Source organism: Gasterosteus aculeatus, chromosome 20, assembly GCF_964276395.1.
Source record: "Gasterosteus aculeatus chromosome 20, fGasAcu3.hap1.1, whole genome shotgun sequence".
Taxonomy (NCBI): Eukaryota; Metazoa; Chordata; class Actinopteri; order Perciformes; family Gasterosteidae; genus Gasterosteus; species Gasterosteus aculeatus.
Genome location: NC_135707.1, coordinates 14,913,254 through 14,932,172, shown reverse-complemented (window position 1 = coordinate 14,932,172; position 18,919 = coordinate 14,913,254). Strand labels below are relative to the sequence as shown.

At 43.5% G+C, this 18,919-nt stretch overlaps 2 protein-coding genes across 4 annotated transcripts; both read left to right on the top strand.

Annotated features, from left to right (window-relative positions):
• Nucleotides 1-609: 609 nt before the first annotated feature.
• Nucleotides 610-4,643, top strand: tmem147 (transmembrane protein 147). 2 transcript variants are annotated; one of them, XM_078095338.1, is made up of 8 exons: nucleotides 610-992; nucleotides 1,770-1,872; nucleotides 2,243-2,312; nucleotides 2,436-2,501; nucleotides 2,618-2,754; nucleotides 2,842-2,926; nucleotides 3,315-3,436; nucleotides 3,880-4,643. In XM_078095338.1, exons 2-8 carry the CDS (start codon nucleotides 1,796-1,798, stop codon nucleotides 3,998-4,000), a joined length of 678 nt encoding a protein of 225 aa, XP_077951464.1. In that variant the 5' UTR covers nucleotides 610-992; nucleotides 1,770-1,795; the 3' UTR covers nucleotides 4,001-4,643. The 2 variants fall into 2 exon arrangements, with proteins under 2 accessions (XP_077951464.1, XP_040020974.1); XM_040165040.2 differs by having other exon boundaries at nucleotides 828-1,238.
• Nucleotides 4,644-5,737: 1,094 nt separating this feature from the next.
• sult2st3 (sulfotransferase family 2, cytosolic sulfotransferase 3) lies at nucleotides 5,738-11,567 on the top strand. Of its 2 annotated transcripts, none has more exons than XM_040165932.2 (6): nucleotides 5,738-6,313; nucleotides 8,953-9,161; nucleotides 9,314-9,440; nucleotides 9,582-9,676; nucleotides 10,214-10,394; nucleotides 10,592-11,567. In XM_040165932.2, the coding sequence occupies exons 1-6, from the start codon at nucleotides 6,178-6,180 to the stop codon at nucleotides 10,705-10,707; spliced, it is 864 nt and encodes a 287-aa protein (XP_040021866.1). In that variant the 5' UTR covers nucleotides 5,738-6,177; the 3' UTR covers nucleotides 10,708-11,567. The 2 variants fall into 2 exon arrangements, with proteins under 2 accessions (XP_040021866.1, XP_040021865.1); XM_040165931.2 differs by lacking the exon at nucleotides 5,738-6,313 and adding an exon at nucleotides 6,506-6,693.
• The last annotated feature ends 7,352 nt before the right edge of the window (nucleotides 11,568-18,919 follow it).

The following is an 18,919-nucleotide window of genomic DNA, read 5'->3' as shown; positions in this document are numbered from 1 at the left end:
AACCACTTTAAATCGAGGGAGACTCGACGGAAAGTGTAGGCGGCATGCTGGCAGACCGTCCGTCCCAGTGGGGACACAGTGACGCTCTGTCCAAATACAACAGGCACAACTGGATCCCTGGGGAAGAAACCTCATCATCTGCAGAGATTTGTTTGATTCAGTGGGTCGTTTCAGGGTGTAGAGCTCTTCAGTGCTCCGTCATCAGCGTTTGTTTTCTCTACAGGGTGATCGATTCTGTCTTGTGATTTTATTTTCTGAAAATAGATTAGTTGCTCACTGAGTACATCTATAGTGCATCTTTGTCTACATATATGTTAGTGTATCTGTGAATATCTAGATTTTAGGACATCTTTGTGTACATCTAAATATTCATTCATTCTTTGTGTTTCTATATGTCAAAGTGGAACATTCATTTTTCTACTACAGTTACCAACTTCACAAAAGGGTTCTTTTACCATTTTACGGTTCTGACTCAAACAAGATAAAGGTCTCAACAGCAGGAATAAGTGTATCTCAAGGTACCAACTCTCAATTAGAAGCTTCTTCACCTGTTAAGTCCAATAAATCATTAACACCAGACGTCTGGATTCCTCACTTACCTCGGGCTCTTTTACAGTAGGTGCTGCGGAACCTTCATCGCCTTTTCAAACTCTTAAAACGTTATGATAAAGCGTTGTGGAACATGCAAAACAGCATTTAGAGTAAATGGGTGTGTGGACGGTGTATTTGTATCGATGGCGCTTATCCACTGAATACATTCATACAGTGCATAAATGCTACGCTATAAATACACATGTATGTAACCTAAAGGGTGGAGACCCGGATCGGGCCGTCTGTACCTCGCATCGGTGTGTTTGTGGTTGCATGACGCACCTTGTGGAACCCGTTAGTAAACGACCACTGGTGCAGTCGGACACATTTTGAGGTTGAGCTCATCCAACTTCCGTTTGTCACTCGACAGCCCGCAGCGTCTCTCCAGCCCTTCAAACACAGTAAGCGCTGACACGGAAAAGCTCTGCTTTAAATGTGCTGTCGTGTTGAATGAATGGTGGATTAAAGGAGGAGTTGTGGTCGAATACGACGGAGATAAAGTGTCCTCGAGGCTTGTTCTCGTCGATATAGAAACGTGTCCGGCGACAAGATTGTAAACGTTAGCTCAGCTAACGTAAGCTTCTGCCGAGAACATTCATTTCCTCAAATACTTTAGCTTTGTATCGTCAAATAACTCTGCAACTGAGGTAATAAATACACCTGCTAAACACCTTTAATAGATGATGACAGACTTGCTATTGCTTTAACCTGTGAGCTTGTTTTTATCGACGGAGCTCCAGCACGACACGGTGTGTGTGTGTGTGTGTCCGTCGATGTAACGTTAGCATCACCCTTCATAACCTTCTGATGACGTCACGTTTGTCTGCAGCTGTAACGGCAGTTCGGTAGAAATAAACACGTGACACCAAGAAGAAAAAAGTAAATAATGTGTCCACAAATCAAATAATCGATTAGCCAGTCAACAAGTCAGCAGTTTGGGGTTTTTTCATTTAAGTCGGTTATATTATTTGCTTCTAGCTTCTCGCTTGCAATGATCTGACGCTTTGTCTGTCTTCGGTGACAGTGAGCTTACATTTGGTATGTTGATTTCGGTGTTAAACCAGATATTGTTTGGTCTCCTCTGCCTCTCAAGTGGTTATTTCACTCAATGGGTGTGTAAGAAAGAAGTGTCCTGTAACGCCATTCTGTGAAGTAACATCTTCTCTCTTTCTCTCCAGCGAGCTGAGTTTTGGGACCAGACATCATGACACTGTTCCACTTTGGGAACTGCTTCGCCCTGGCCTATTTCCCTTACTTTATAGCATACAAGTGCAGTGGCCTGTAAGTGTTTGGAAGAGAGATCTGCAATATGTGATGACTGTTGTACAAACCGTGTGATATAAAAGCATTGTTACGTAGTTTGTACTCCTTTGTTGCAGCAACACATGCTCAAGAGACTAAGCAGTCTGTTAATAATCTGCTTAGTGATGCCAGAGGTTTGGGAGGACTCCCAGATAATCTCTAACACTACGGTGTACTCTTGGATTTGGCCGTACTCTTGCATAACAATATAACTTGATTCGATGAACATTGTTCCACTAAAGTCTTGTATCCCAAATGGCCAATTTCCGCTCAGACCGCTTGGTCTCTGTACCTCGTTATTTTTCTATTTCCCGCCGTATGACGTTGTGTTTGTTTGTCCAAACCTTAGTTCAGAGTACAATGCCTTCTGGAGATGTGTCCAGGCTGGAGCGACCTACCTGTTTGTCCAGCTGTGTAAGGTGAGTGCGCTTTTCTCATTATTAAATGATCCTTCATCGAGGAGCCGAGGAAGCGCCGCAAAGCACAAACTATGCTTTACTAAAGTTTTCATCTTTTTTTTTTTTTGTGCGTTTGTGTTTCAGATGCTGTTTCTCGCTACATTTTTCCCCACGTGGGAAGGGGGAGCTGGAGTTTATGATTTTGTTGGGGTGAGTGTCAGAACACCAGAGACATTTCTCACACTTAGTCCTATTTTGTGATATATTATTGAAACGTATGTAAAGTAAGCCAGTAGGAGGTTGTAATGTGTTGTTCTGTTTTTCAGGAATTCATGAAGGCCACAGTGGACCTAGCCGACCTGTTGGGTCTCCATCTTGTTATGTCTCGTAATGCTGGTAAAGGGGAGTACAAGATCATGGTGGCTGCCATGGGTTGGGCAACGGCTGAACTTGTGATGTCCAGGTGAGCAGTAATGCTGCTGCTGGTGCAGAAGAAAAAAATATTAGCTTCAAACTGTTGTGCGAATGATGTCCTGTTGTGGCCCTCCAGATGTCTTCCTCTGTGGGTCGGAGCCAGAGGGATTGAGTTTGACTGGAAGTACATCCAGATGAGTTTTGACTCTAACATTAGTTTGGTGAGTAGCTGTGCTCTTCTGCTCTGTTCACTATTCTATGCTGTGTGTTTGTAGTCAATTCGTCTGTCCTACACCATTACATACACCATTCTCTGCTGGCTTATATCAGCCTCTTGTGTTTCATCTCGCCTCCTTCCACCATGTTTTCAGAGGAGCTGTCCCATTTTTGCTCATTTTTTTCAGCGCCCACAATGTTGATAGCAATGGTCTGTAGAATCTATAAAAATGATATTAATGATAATTGATTTGCATCCTTGCTTGTCCAAAAACAAGAATTTCTTTGTCTTTCTGTTGCTAAATATTATAATGCATTTGTATATAATGCATTTGACAAATGTGTACATGATGGGACACTTCTTTAAGTGTTAGTTATTCTGTGTGCGTATAGATCCATTACATCGGCATGGCAGCAGTTGTGTGGATGTTCACACGATACGACCTTCCTAAGACCTTCAGGCTTCCTGTTACTGTGCTGCTGGCTCTCTGCGTCTACAAGTCCTTCTTAATGGAGTAAGTCTTTAACACATGCCTTTGCTCAAAACCAACACCATCGGACATAACACACACAGTACACAGAGAGAGGAGTGGTGTGAGAGTAAGATGCCACATGAGATCAGTATTCATCTTCTCATCTAACGTTGGACAAGAAAGTGGATAAGCATATTTCCAAAAGGGAATTTTCTACAATAAACATTTTGTTTAGGTTTGACTGAAACGCCTATGTGGTGGCTGCACCTTATTTTGTGTGCCACAGGATGGCGCTAGTTAACAGCAATAGCATGAGCAATAGGAATAAATACGATACCAATATATGCATGCCTGTTCACCTCTATGCTTACTTTTATTAAACTGTAGACAAATGCATCAACAAGTGGAAGAGATGGGACTCAGTAATGCCAATGCACCGTTCAATTTTGTTCCTAACCTTGTGTTTATCTCTGTGGTGCCCTCAGGTTGTTCGTCCATGTCTTCCTGTTGGGCAGTTGGACAGTGTTGTTGGTGAAAGCCGTGCTGACTGGTGGCATCTCTCTCTGCTCGCTGTTTCTCTTCGTCACTCTGGTCCACAGCAACTAAGCACAACTTATTAGTCTCAGTTCAACCTGCAACTGTGGTCCAGACTTGACGGGTTGTCATAAATCTGCAGCTGACTCCTGATACCTTTTCAGTCTGAGTAACAACGCCAAAGACTACTTAAAGTGCTTTTAACGTTTGGTAATCTGGACTGATCTGATGTTATAACAAGGCTAAACTACCAGCTGGCAAGCTAACAAGTTCTTCCAGTTTTATCCGCCTAAACAGATCATCGATGGCAGACATGCGCTGAAGCTTTGTTTGCTGTCAGTCCTCCAGGGAAAGCTGCAGTTTGAGTGGTGACACCGGGAAACATCTGTAATGTGATTGGCTTAGAACTTAGAAAGGTTTTGTTAAAAATTGAATTTCATAAATATCGTTTTTTGTTGTGTTAATTGGATAGTAATGTGAATGACCTGATACTTCCTGAATAGTTCATTGTGTGCCCACCCAATTATCCATTTATTTATATTCTAGTGAAGTTAAACCTTAACGGTAGTAAGATTTCTTTTTCACATTTTTTTCATCATTTGTATTAAAGATTTAACTAAAAAACATGGCCACTGTGTGAATAAGTCCTGTCAGCATTCTGACCACATGTTGAATTGTAAGCATCTGTGATTTTGACATTAAAATTATAACTCCACTTTTTGTTCCATCTTGCTCTTTTATCTGAGAAAATCATTTTAAACCTGTTAAACCGTCAGTCAGTCCTTCAGTCAGTCAGTCAGATAGAGCTGTAGATGAAATATTTGATCTCCCATTGTGATACTCGGTGTTTCCCCTACAGTTGAACAAGGGGCTCACCCCCCCCCCAAGAAAATCCACTCTGTTGTCCACTCTGTTCTGCCCGACATGTGCTCGCATATGCGGGCACATTAGCACCAGCGGACTGCAACGACTAGAAACCCTCCTCCGTCCTCCGGGTTTCATTTATGTTGGTCAACAACCGTGTGTTGTCGTCGTCCATCGGGTTTGTCTTATCTCATCCACAAATCGTGTGTCTTATCTCATCCACAAATCGTGTGGCCTAAATGTTTTCGCTCTGATCCAGCACTTCTACACGCGATGGAGCGGCTGAACTACAAAAGGAATGTTGAAGAACACGGCGTGTAAAGATGTCCAGCGATAAGCAATCCAGTGACAAGTGTGTTCTAACTTGTTACAACGAATTGCCCAAAATTGTTATCACCGAACAGATTCACCATGAAATGCTGGAAATAACCTTTATTTCTAAAGTAATATACACCAGTTGTGTGTAGTGAAATGACACGGACTTTGCTCCAAATAAAAAATATTCTACCTTCTCATCGCACAACATACCTCTTGTTACGTATGCTCACTTTTCCTGCCGTTCAAGCTCTCGCTGCCCTCCCTCCCTCCCTCCCTCGGCCTCTCCCCGCTCTCTCACCTGGGATCCACTGCAGTCTGACAAAGCCGTCATTGAAATGACACAATGCTCTGTTGTTACGTAATACGCATGCACGCGAACACTGCCTCCTCTCTTCGCTGCTGATGCTGCTCGTGTGTTGGGAGCGAGATGGCGGCTGCAGTGACATTCGCCTGACCGTGTGCATTGCAGGGAGAATTAAAGGAGCGTGACTCTACCGACCTCGGCCCATGCAGGTCAACGCACAATTCACAAGACTTAAGAGTTTCAGCATATTCCAAAGCACACCAATCAACAGCTGCACTGCAAGTGGGCCAGTTTCTACCTGCTGTCCCCAGCCAGATGTTTTAAGGCAGCCTAAAGCTCTCAATGAGTTAACACAGCACGTTGTTGATGGAGCAGGAAGAACCCATAAAAGTCAATCCATTTGTGAGGAGTTTAAATAACGGTTACACACACGCGTTTTTCCGTCGCCGTCGGCATTGCAGCGATGTGATGTGTTTCACTTCAATAGGCCCAAAATAGGCTTGTGTAGGCTTGTGGAAGCACACAACAATCCTTTAACATGTGCCTCAGCATATGAACTACTGAACAGTGACTGATTCGCTGCACTGCATGCCATTCAAATTGCAAGGTGGGAGAAAAAAAAGTGAGTCAGCTCTGAATAGGAGACAAAGATCAGCTCAGAGAAGACGGGCCTACATGAGTAACCGCAGAGCGAGAAGACGGAGCAAAGCGAATCCAACGAGCCAGCGATTCTCTTGAAAACCTCGAGCCGGGCACAAGCATCATGTCCTCCGAGGCGTACATCCAGTACCGCGGCATTCTCCTACCTCTTCTGGCTCACAGCAGGGAGAGCTTGGAGTATGCCGAAAAGTTCTCTGTGGAGGACTCCGACGTGTTTGCCGTGACCTACCCCAAGTCAGGTACAGTACTTTCTTTCATCACTTTTACCAGTTTCTCTCCGCTTTTTCCACTATTCCCTGAAAAGACATGAACAACATGTAGACACACAACAGGTATTTGATCATCGTTACCTTTTCTTTTCTAATGAGGAAAAGACAAGTAGGTCCCCCCCCCCCCCCCCCCCCCTCCTCCTCCTCCTCCTCCCCCGCGTACGTGAACGCAGCATCAGCTGCGTCTCTCTCCGCTCACCTCCGCGGCGCGATGTCCTCCGAGGAGAAGTACACGCTGTACTGCGGACTTATGCTCCCCAAAGAGACGCACTCAGCGGAGAGCTTGAAGTTTGCGCAGGATTTCGCGTTTGAGGACCAGGACGTCATAGGTGTAGTTTACCCCAAGTCAGGTGGGTGTTTTTCGGAGGATTTGTACTCCGGGTTTATTGTATCAGCGGCTCGAGTGGCCGAACGTGTTGTTAGTTTGCTCGACGCGGTTCGATCGCCGGGATTTAGCTTATTTCTAAGTTCTTAGTTTTTAGTTTTTAGCGGGGTGAGTTACCGCACAATGATCGCTCTCGTCTCTTTTTAAAACGGTTTTTCGTGATTCAGACGAATGAAAAATGCCCATTCGCATTTCCAAGGGCCACAAAAAAAGTGTTTTTGTCCAAGCTCAACCCCCCCCCCGATAGGTACATTTTTTGTGAATATAATACTTAAACCTTCCGTTAGAAAGTTTCATTGCATTGATTTTTGGGAGCCCATGTGAACGAAAGCAGCACCGAGAGGCTGCGTCATTCAATCAGATCCGTCCACGTGACTCGGATGAGGCGAATAAGAGCACCTATATAGAAAGCTACATTCTTCTAGGTCGTCTAGTTCATTCAGTATCATTTAAAAACACACTCCCTCTCAGCACAGATGAGTTCTCGGTGGTGTGGTGAGAGGAAACACCTCCCTTTGTTTCTCATCACATGTTAATCATCAACAAGGGTCTTTTCTCTTTGAGACTTGTGTTAACCTTTACTGGCTGTGCAGGGAAGACTTCTTCTATGCTCCAGGGCCCCTTCTTCTAATCCCCCTTCCTTTCTGCTGCACTGTATTTCTTCTTGAAGATTTATTTATACACGCTGGGTAAAACAGATACAATACGTGGTTTTCTCCGGTCGCTGCGTCCACACATTCATAAAAAACCCTGCTCCTTCTACACCGATCTCTCTCTGTCCCTCTCGCTCGCCATACCCGCCCCGTACAACAACATGTAATTCGACCTCGCTCTTCACAGGTACATAGCCCTCATTTGCCAATTCATTCAGGGCAACCCCGTCTTCCGCAGTCCATTAGAGGGTGCAGCAGTCGTTGGCATAGTTATACATAGTTATATTAGCGGTCCTTTGTGCAGGTCACACGTAGGGCGTGGGACAATCCTTGGTTCATGTATCAGCAAGAATCAGCAAGGTCATAACACCACCTATGCGACCAGAGCATGCAAGAGCAACTCAAAACAAAATATCCCAGGAAAACAACAGAAAAAATAACAGTAACCTGACAGCCTTTGTGCCTTGTATACATGGTACATCAAAGTGCCTTAACTCTGGAACTGTCCATGAACCTAATGGACTCAGTGAGCCACCTATTCACCAAACCTGTCTGGAGGTCAGGGTCTGCGACCCGGCCTGTGACGACCCTGGGGAGGTCTTTCTGTCGTTCCACCCCCACCGTCCTGAGCGTCCTCGGTGGAAGAAGAATCCGTTTCTGGCCTGCCAGGTCCACCGGCTCACTTTGTTTCCTGGCCGAACGTCATATAATTAGGGGTGAGATGAGTAGCACGTTGCCTGGTTGCTCCGTAGGCCATGACTGCGTAAGGAATCATAAGCTCCCAGTCCCAGTGGCAACGTTCAGCCGTTGTGGGTATAGGATCTGTCTCAGGGTGGAATTGAGTCGTTCCACTTGGCCCTCAGACTGTGGTTGGAATGATGTGGTGCGTGTCTTTTTCAATGCTGAATAATGAGCACGCTTTCTGGAACACTTCAGGCTAAAAATTGCGGCCTTGGTCGCTGTGCAGGACCTGTGGGGCCCCGTAACGACACTCTGAGGCAAGCACTGCAGCCACGGTTACAACCTTTTCAATTTTGTTCTGAAGAATGTGAACTGCGGTCGAGAGAACAGCCCTCCACATTTTACGATTGGTTCTCACAGAAAGACGAGAGCTGAACAAGTTGAGTACTCATAGCATAGATTCCAAGAGGTACGACCTCACCAGGGTAAGACCAAAACATGCTCTAGTGTGCTTAAAGCAGGAATGTGCTCTTTTGCTCATTCATTGATTGAGTTAGGCTCATACAAAGCTTTGCAAGGATGTCAATATCTGCAATGTCCATCCAAATAAATATCTATAAATCTGCTTAAAAAATCCCAAGAGTAAGGACCCTAATATTAAAGTAATACAAGGATGGATGTCTGTACATCCAGGCATACAATGCAAACAGAAACCGGTAATTGTTAATTCTTCATACTAACCGGTTGGACAAACTGAAATCTAATGTGGGCTAAAAAAAAGGGCTCAAGTCTCCTGATCTTTGACCACAGTTGTATTTTACTTACGTTAGACTCAAGTACTTGCAGCAGTCTTGTCACGTTTTGTCTCCTTGTGTCTCTTGTTTTTAAAGGTACTATCTGGATGCAGGAGATCCTCCCACTGGTTCTGAATGGGGGGGATCCGACGCCGGTCCAAACCATTCCAAACTGGGACAGGGTCCCGTGGCTGGAGGAAAAACGATTAGCACTGGTTGTGGATAAGATGGAGTCTCCACGGGGGCTTGTCACACATTTCCCTTATTACCTCATGCCTCCTTCCTTCCACACCTCCAAAGCCAAGGTAACCGGGTGGAGGTTTTGTGGGATGTTCCTTTGTGATCCCTTTAATCCACGCTGCTACTGTGGTGTAACCGTCTTTCACCTGTTTGTCATGGCCACATTTCCATAACGCATAAAATCATGACACCGCAGCGCCTCGTGTCTCTGCCGTAGGTGATCTACGTCATGAGGAACCCTAAGGACATCGTGGTGTCTTCATACTACTTCCATAAGATGGCCGAATTCCTCGACAAACCGGGGACTTTCGATGAATTCATGGAGAAATTCCTGGAGGGCAAAGGTCAGCGGTCTAATGACAAAGAGATTGTTTATTAAGAAAATGTGTGAATTGCAGCAGAGTATTAACACGCGGTCAGATTTGAGATGGTGAAAGAACAGCAGTGGTTGTTTGTGTTTACACACTGTGGTCTCCTGTGGGCAGTGCTGTTTGGAAAGTGGACAGACCACGTGAAGAGCTGGAGGAGCACCGATCTGGGAGACAGAATAATGTACATCACATATGAAGAAATGGTTCAGGTAAAACACTCCCATGGGCTTCTGTTAGCTTTTCGCAACAACAAAAATGGAGGCATTAAATGTCTTGTTGGCCGTATAGTTAAGCAGATGGTGTGTTGGATCCCCCGCGCGGTGAACCGCTAGTGTCTCTGCTACAGTTCCAACTAATGAGAGGGGACCTTCTTTTTGATATTTCCCATCTTTAAATTGGGAACTTAATCTGTGTGTGTTTGGGATATTTTTTTTTATTATTGATGATTTTTAATATTATTTTAGTAGAAGTATTTAATCCAAAGCAGACTACAGTCAATATATAATCAGAACACACTGTTCACTGGTATAAGACACACATTGCATCGTTTCAGTGGCTTCGGGGAAAGCAGTTTAACAAAATGTCCACACAGTGAGCAGTGAATGGAGCACGTCCATAACACAGCCGCAGCGGTATCAGCGAGCTCCGATTGTAGAAAACCATGCAGAAAACTCTTTATTGGAAAATGTGCATTATAGGATGAATGCAGACTGCTGTTGCTTTACACCGATGTGCGGCTCTTTTAGGACCTCCCCGCAGCGCTCAGGCGTATTTCAGACTTTCTGGGCCGTAATCTAAGTGAAGAAGCCATTCAGAAGATTGCAGAACATTGCTCCTTTGCGACCATGAAGAGGAACAGCATGTCCAACTTCAGCCTGGTACCTAAGGTGTACATGAACTCCGACACGTCTCCATTCCTCAGAAAAGGTGAGGTTCCAATTGGATTATTAGAATTGAAGAGTGGGATTCTAAACGGATATGTTTGTGGATTTTCAGTTTCAACAACAACAAAAAATGTCTGATTGCATTTTTAGTTGATTTTATTTCACATCAGCGATTTGCTGTTTTCATGCGTCTGTCCTGGTGTGTGTGTGTGTGTGTGTGTGTGTGTGCTTTTGTGTTAGGTATTGTGGGAGACTGGAAAAACCATTTCAGCCCTGAGCAACTGGCTAGATTCTCATCGGTCATTCGCAAAGAGCTGGAGGGAGAGAACTTCTCTCTGCCGTGGAGCCTGGATTGATCATCAGTTGAAGTAAAGAAAGAGGGCAGAAGAGCTGTAGAAGTAATAAAGTCAAGACAAATAGGTAAAGTGTGCCAAGCGGCACCAAAAGTCTCAGTTACACGTCATTTTAATATTAGCGATGTGACTAAGGGCCCTCTATTGATTTTGAAAACACTAACCATGATTAAAACTAGAGAAGTGCACTAAATAGACGGAACCATTGTTGCATTTGATTAAATTAATAACAACAATTGTCCAACCTGTGCAAGCAAAACTGAAAAGGAAAAGTTCCTAATCTTCCTCCACTAGGGACTCTTCTTTCTTTTTTGTTTTTAATTGTTTGTTTTTTCTTTAAAATCTTTTTTCCTTCCTAAAGCTTAATATGCAATGAAATTGTATAATTGTGTTATAGTGTACTTCCTGATTGTATGTTTTTTCTATATTAATACTTGCCGTGCCCCTTTCTGTGTTGTCCCACAGTAGCCCTCGGCTGTATGACTCACAGTAGGCCAATTTAAGGTGGTTCATAAAAGTCAGCAGAGGAATGTGAGCGGAGACGAGATGACTCATTTACACACCATTCATTTTCATTTTTCAACATAAGCGGATATAATAGATTATTCTGACACTAACCTTTCATCTTGTGAGGCGAGGGCCTGAAAAGAAATACATAAAACAATAAAAGTTCTGAAGTTGTCAGTGCACAGTTTAGGGCATTTATTTAATACGTTTTACTCTCTGATGTGAAGGTTTTTTAAGGCTCTTTCCTCATAAAATGAGAGTTAATTATAAATAGTGTTTTGTAATTTTACAATTTTTTTTGTTAAAATTTCATTGGAGACGTTTCATATTTTGAATAAATTAACGAATAAATATCAGCTAATTGCATCATTTTTTCCCCCCCTCCATCTTCAATCTTTAATGCTTTACATGTACACATTTTATTATGACAGTCTGAACACACCTGCGCCGTCCTCACTGTTTACCTTCTTTTACTCTCAGTCGGCATCCAAAGCTGGCTTACAAAAAAGAGTTCTTAAAGGGCTCAAAATGTCTGCCTGAGAGCCCTCAAACAGTCAGCAATTTGACAACGGGACATTCCTAAACCCTCACAGAGTTTACACCTCTGTGAGCGCCTCACGTGTGCATTGGAATCGGGCAAATTCTTTGGAACGTAATTGGTTGTTTGTCCTGCCTGTCCAGCTGGTAACTCTCGGAAACTCTGTTAGATAAAACCTTGAATATACATGTTTGAACGTGTATCAACGAGAGACATTGTTTAGTATTATTGAGATAGGTAATTATTATTATTATGTTCTGTTTCCACGACAGTAAAGCCAGACAGATGTTGCTGCAGATCTCTCACTGAGTCTAAACACACCCGAGTCAACCAATAGATGGCAGACACACATCACTGTTTGTGTTCACTCCTCAGGGCAAAGTGTTCACAGAATACAAATACAATCACCCATGGAAACATAAGGAAAACTACATGGCCTGACGGACACACAAATACAAACACTCACAGGTCATAATAGTAAAACATTATATAGAGTCTGTGTATATTCACAGGGACCTTAGAGTTTAGTGACTGATGCTGCTATTAAACATTTTTATTGACACATTTAAATTTGAAAATGTCCTACTGGAATCCTTTATGAGTAAATCTCCAGTTGTTTAGACAAAGCACTTCAGACGGGAAAACAACACTACAAGAGGACAAGTATGTTTGTCATTGATCTCGGTCTGGCAGCTATACAGAATATATTAACGTTACAATCCCCATTGTGACCACCCAGATTCATTTCTGAACTTTTAATTCCTGCTGACTGAAATACTTTGTGCAGGTTTTTCTACTTTTACCTTTAGCCCTATGTTTTTTCTTTTTGGAAAACTATGACTAATACAGAAAAGTAAAATCCATCCATTTCACTCCAGCCATCCATTATAAATGCACTCAACCTCAGACATTTCTCTTTACACTATCTGTAAGTACAACTTAATCTGTGAGGACTATCTGGAACTACAATTTACAACTTACAGTTTTTGTCTGATAAGCCAAGCAAGGCTGAACGTTAGTCCTATTAATAATAAGCAATAGTCTCGATGTAATCGATGCTGTAAACCTGTTTTGGCCTGTTTTTTTGTGCATTTTGTGGTTTGTGTTTATTATGTCCTCTCTTTTCTTAAGCACATAGTGACTTGTATCCATGACAATTGATATGTAAATACCCTTTACTTACTTACATTTCAGCTCAGATAGATTTAACAAACCATATGAAGTGACTTATTTTTCCCTTTCAATTGTACACAACCCTGTAAATGTAACATTACATCTCGCTGTTAAATTGGTTAATAGAATATCTCCCCTGAGTGTGTGTTTGTGTGTCCCTCCCATCTATCCATCTCTCCCTCCCCTGAGTTCTGACACCACCTCAATTACATGGTGGCCTTTTGTGCCTTGGGCAGGGTGTGTGCGTCTAAGTGTATCTCTTGAGGCAGACGGTGTGGTGCCTGCCGCAGGACACCCACCTCGCCGCCGCCGTGGGCCCACTGGTTGGTCCTGCCCTGGGCTGCCCACAGGATGCCGGCCTGCTTTGATGCCCGCTTCTCGTCAACATGCTGTAGACACACACACTCTCACAAGAAAGCCAATAACTCCTTAGAAGATGCTGTAATCTTTGTAAAGTCTGTGACAGCCAGTCTGCCAAGTCTTCATAAGTCTGTTGACTTCCTCCGCCTGGAGAAATGCCATTTATCCGCCTGAGTCCAGGGCAGTGTAAACGGTTTTAATCTGTTGCGGTGCGGCCAATACAGACGAGTAGCGCCAGAGGGAGGGAGACAAGGAAGGAGAAAGAGAGAAAGATAAGAGTGTTTTGTTTTTCAGGAACTCTATATGTGACCTTTCTTGGGAAACCTGTGACCTGACCTCGTCCACGGTGGCATCGTGTTTTCGCAGCTGGAATCCATTTCGTGCCTTTATCGATTTGTCAGTCAAAACATGGTTCCCATGTTCCCATTGAGGGAGGGTCACATCATGTTTCCTTCTGGGTTTTCCAAAGTGTATAAAAGCTCATGTTCGCCCCAAAAAGCTTTGTCAGATCTTCCTGCTCCTCTGAAGGAGAGGGAACAATCTGCCCCTTTTCCGCTGAATTGAATCATTTGACTTCTGTCTGTATTTACGGCTTGTGTTGATGATTTCTGTACTCTTTATGATTTTTCCTCTATTCTAGTTAGCAATAAATACTTAATCACAAAGCGTGTTCAATATACTTTTGATTTCTCTCTCAAGGGCTTAATCCACAAATTTCCACCACAAAGAGAATATAAGGTTTCGATGTGCTGAGATGGACAGATTTGGTGAAAAGCTCAAATCCGATCATAGTCAGCTGTAAGAGGCACAAAAAAGGCAAAGTTACCAAAAACATAACGAGGCATATCTGTCCCTCGGCTTTACAAGCACCAAGTTGCACCAGATTTGCAGACCACTGCCCTGAACGGAACATTCACATTGCTAAATCGCCTGAGTACAACGTCCCTGTTATTTACACAGCGTCCTCAGCCAGCGCTGCACACGTCCATATCGCCCCATGTAGACGTCTGCAGATGTTACCAGCGATGCACACACGTCTAAACATCCTCTCCTCACTTTTTGAATGATACAATAAAGTCATTAAGCATACAGATGCAGCATCTCCCTTGTGTGCTTTCTTGTTGTATACAGTAAGTGGCATTATGTTGTGTTTGTAGATAATTATTCAACTTTTTACCAGATCTACGACACACAGTTTAGAGCAGAAGGGATGTTCTCTTTTTTTTCATTCTTGAATTTTTTGCTATTAACGCTCCAGAATGTTAACCTTTTAATAAAAATGTACGTTGTTTTACATTTATTGATAAGAATGTATTTATTTCTTGTGTGCCATCAATCCACACAATGTGTCTGTGTGTTTAAGATTGAACAAACAAGTTCTTCTGAACAACTGCTTTCCCCTATTTTAATTCACTACCACAGCTTTATTTTTATTTTTTCCCCAGTAATCTTTCCAAATAAGATTAAAAATCTCTTTTCGACGGTCTCCTGGCCATGACGGCAGCGTGAAGCAAGTTTCACACTGGACTTAAAACAACAAACAAATTCACAACAAAAGAAATGTCACAACAACAACAGACTCATCCTGTTTTTCTACCATACATACTGACATACGCATGCTGGCTCCACCGTTCCTCCCGTCCATCCCTGCGCTGTCCACACATCCCTCCATCCCCTCTTCCCTCCGCTACGAACGCACCACATACGCTGACAGGACGCATCCACAGGGGACAGGGGACGTATACGGGGAGACATTCTGCCACGTAAGCAGGCAGGCAGCATACGCAGACATGCAGTGAAGAACATACGTTGGTCACACACACGTACGCAGCCACACGCACGCTCTTCAGTCACGCCCCACCCAGGGTGTCTGCAGTTCCGGGCCGTCGGGCAATTAGCGGTAATGGCAGGAAACTAGTTAGTGTTATCTGCTGCCATGGCGGCCTCCACTGGCTCTGACGGACCCGGGCCCGGTCACGTAGAGAGACAGCCGGGCAGAAAGACTGGGAGGGAGTAGGACGTGGTCGGACGTCCCAGACAAATGTCCCGATGAGGACATCCATATCATTCACCTGCTTGGCTTCATCTTAAATTAGACGTGAGAGACACGAGGGAACCTAGAAACGTGGTGTTTAGCCACATTTTGTCTTGCTGCTGTCATTCTCTGTCATTCTGTGCTCATTGGGACGAGGCAGAACTACAACAACATGGTACCTGGTACTTAACCAGCGATATGTACCAGTCCTTGAATCAACAGGTCCTCTCGGCTATTTTCAGTAGCAGGATGACATAAAGTCTTATCTGTGTGCCACTGCTTCAGCTACACTGCTGCTCCTGGCTGCAGTTGCGATGTCTCTCTATTGTTTAAGCCGCCCGTCTGTCTTCCTGGATGCATGTAACCACGCACATGTCTGGCTGGGCGTGTTTTGGACAGGGGGTGGGGAGGCACGGCAGTATGAGTGGTACCGCACATCGCAGAGAGGATGTGATCACGGAGGCCCAAATAAGAACAAGCTAAAATAAACAGCAGGAATCCCTGAGTGAGGCTCAGACACAACTGTCACGTAGGTCCTGCGAGCGGCAGGTCACATCGTCGGACTGGCGGGCCCACGCGGGTGGACGGACCCCTGCGACTGTATTGGTGCAGCATTTATATCAACATCTGGCAGGATAGTTCAGAGACTAATTAAAACATAGTCATACTATTGGGTTGTCTTGGAGCTCAGAATGTGGCTGGTGCCAAATTACTGTTTATATCAAACTGGTTGTTAATGGGCCTGCGAGCAAACACTTAAATATCAAAGTGGAGCTTCTGGTCTTGTGATCATGCGGTTGAAAACCGATGCAGTTGAAAATCCCTTTGTTTGATCTCAGTTTAATCGAACACATTTCAGTTGATTTCCACATCGTTTGCAAACATGAACTAGTCAAACTCAATATGTGGCTTCAGCAGGTTCAGTTACTCCATCTCTTTTATCTTTTGCTCTTCAATAGAAGAGAAAAAAAAGACCAAGAAACATATTTATTTAAAAGGCTGTAAGATGGTGTTAATGATACAGTAGCCAAATTAGTTTACTGTTCATCGTGTGCTACTCTTCACAACATGCTGAACCGCCGAGGGAGATGGGAGTTGCATTCTACTGTTTGTTTGTTGTGCTTAACAAATAAAAAGGTCTCAATCCGCACTAGATGCTTGGAAAAGGCCGGCTAACAAATAACTTGCACTACCGTGTGGAGAGGCTTCGCACCAATATACCGAACACTGGTGTCACGGAACCTTTTACATACACAACAGGCCTTTTTTTAATGATGTCTGCTAAATGAGGGGCCGCATGTGTTTGGAAGAAAACATCCTTAACGGAAACTCTAGTAAAATACCGGCTGCTGGCAAACAGCTCGCAGCTGGCTGACTTTATTCAGTAATCGGATTGCATGCAAAATAAACTGTAACTCAAATAAACAGGGGTCTGTTCTTGTAAATATTCTTTGTGTTACTGAGCTGGGATGTGGTCAACAACTTCACATTCAGTTAAAAATGTCAACGTAAACTTCCCCCATTGTATCAGACGTACGTTATTTATGTAATCCTTTGGTAACTTACACATTCTAAATGGACAACAAATCTAATTTTAAACTTCCCTGCGCATGTTCATGGGTCTAAATTCATTCTTGCAGCATTTAAGAAGAGCAAGTTTGGGCCAAACCAGAAACTTCCACATGCTGTTTTGTTGTCTACATAAAAGACAGTTGATTAGTCTAATCAAACATGAAAAGACACTTTCCAGACAAGTGGACTCCCAAAGCAGCCTGCCATCCGTCTTCCTTCTATTGTTGTTGCTGATTGTATTTTGGATTTCAGTGACTTGCAGTAACAATGACAGCGGCAGGCTTCAGATGACAGATTGACGGTGGACAGAATGAGTGTGAGTGAGTAATCCATCATTTCTTCACTAAATTTAGCATTTTTCCCTCCCGTTTGTCAACAGATCTGAAATGCTGTCACAAATTACTTGAGTAATAAAGCGAGAACATTTATGTGGGACCCAGATTCTCAAACTTTGTCCGGCATCCTATTGCTGTGTGTTCATAAACATCTCAGTACCATTTTAATCAGTTGTTCTTCTTGATGAAAAACAAAGTAATTGTTTGCTCTGCACACTTTGCTCTTTGCAAAGTGTGCTCTGTAGTTCTCAGTTCTCACACTCCCATTGATGTTGCAGGACCGGAGCGATGGGACATCAGCAGCTGGATCATCCAGAGCCGATTTAGATGTTCAGATGAAAGATTTGATGGCTACATCAGGACTGTTTAGACTGCCCAACTGTTTGATGAGCGACGTGGCTTCCCTCTCGCCTCCTCATTTCAAGCCGCTCATCTCTCTGTGAGTGAAGCAAAGCGAAGAAATCCTTGATGCTAACCGGGCGGACGGACAAATGTTGCCAGGCAGCTTCTGTCACCTTTCCTGTACAACACAAGAGGCCAAGAAGAGAGGAGCACAGAGCAGGAAGCAGGCCGGGTCACTCCCGTCGATGGCTGGAGATGGTCTGGCTAAATGCTGGAGCGCTACGGAATAGACACAACACACACTGTGTACGAGAGGAAGACGCTCTGCAGGGTTTGTTTGTCAGTTGTTTACCTGACAACAATGGTTGGCTTAAACACAGGTTTAGATGACCTCAGGGCTCTTTCACTGTCTTCTCTGTGTGTAAATATACACTAGATAAATATAGCCCGGCGCTGCGTTGCTATCATTTTATATTAATAACAATGGAGAATTTAGAGAAGTTTCTTTTGTGGAGAGTCGTCCGGTCTGACACTATTTTAGTAACAGTGATTATGTTATAGACGTGAGCACAAACCATGGCTGTGCTTGAATAAGCAATACTCTGAACACTTTTACATTATTGTTTTTGCAATAACTAAAAGATCCTGGTGGTAGATGCAGGTTTGTCCTATTAAGTACATAGTAGTTTTACCTATTTTATTTTACAGTAAAGATAACACGTTTTGGTTAACATGTAGTTGTATAATTACAAAATATTCAATATTTTTGACCAGAGCTGGGTGATTAATGGAAGGCTGCAGCAAATTGGTGCAAATCATTGCAGTTTCTGGAGCTTGACTGAAGGGTGTGGAAGTAAAACAATCAAAGCAAATGAATACTCTTGGTATCTGGACATGCGATTAGGGTTATGAGGAGCTTGTTTATTCTGCCGTCAAATCAGCAGAAATCCCCTTTTCCACTCAGACATTTCCCGTGATGCCATTCTCAATTTGTGTGTGCGGTTGTCCAACATGTGTAAACTGTTGAGCTGTGAAATAATCACTCTGTACTCTAATGTTTTTCAATGTTGCTCCTTAACAATCTTTCAAAGGCAACGGATTGATGCTCACTCCAAATTCACATCATGCATTTTCAATTATTAATGATATTACACTGCTTAGAGCTTGATTTCAGTAAGCTAATCTCACACATGCTGGTGGTTTGCTCATTAGTTTGCGTCAAACATGCTTCCCTCTGGGTATAGAGGACGTGTCTGGCAGTGGCATTTCACACCAACCATTCTGGTATGACGTGTGCAAGCTAAGCACCGATTATTATCTCTTTGAGTACATCCTGCATTTTCATGTTACAAT

Excerpts from the sequence above, each read along its gene's own strand:
- tmem147 (XM_078095338.1), top strand. The coding sequence starts at position 1,796 with ATGACACTGTTCCACTTTGGGAACTGCTTCGCCCTGGCCTATTTCCCT. Across the intron at positions 2,502-2,617 it reads GAGTTTATGATTTTGTTGGG|GAATTCATGAAGGCCACAGT; the intron begins GTGAGTGTCAGA and ends TCTGTTTTTCAG. Across the intron at positions 3,437-3,879 it reads TACAAGTCCTTCTTAATGGA|GTTGTTCGTCCATGTCTTCC; the intron begins GTAAGTCTTTAA and ends TGGTGCCCTCAG.
- sult2st3 (XM_040165931.2), top strand. The coding sequence starts at position 6,555 with ATGTCCTCCGAGGAGAAGTACACGCTGTACTGCGGACTTATGCTCCCC. Across the intron at positions 9,441-9,581 it reads GAAATTCCTGGAGGGCAAAG|TGCTGTTTGGAAAGTGGACA; the intron begins GTCAGCGGTCTA and ends TCCTGTGGGCAG. Across the intron at positions 9,677-10,213 it reads CATATGAAGAAATGGTTCAG|GACCTCCCCGCAGCGCTCAG; the intron begins GTAAAACACTCC and ends CGGCTCTTTTAG.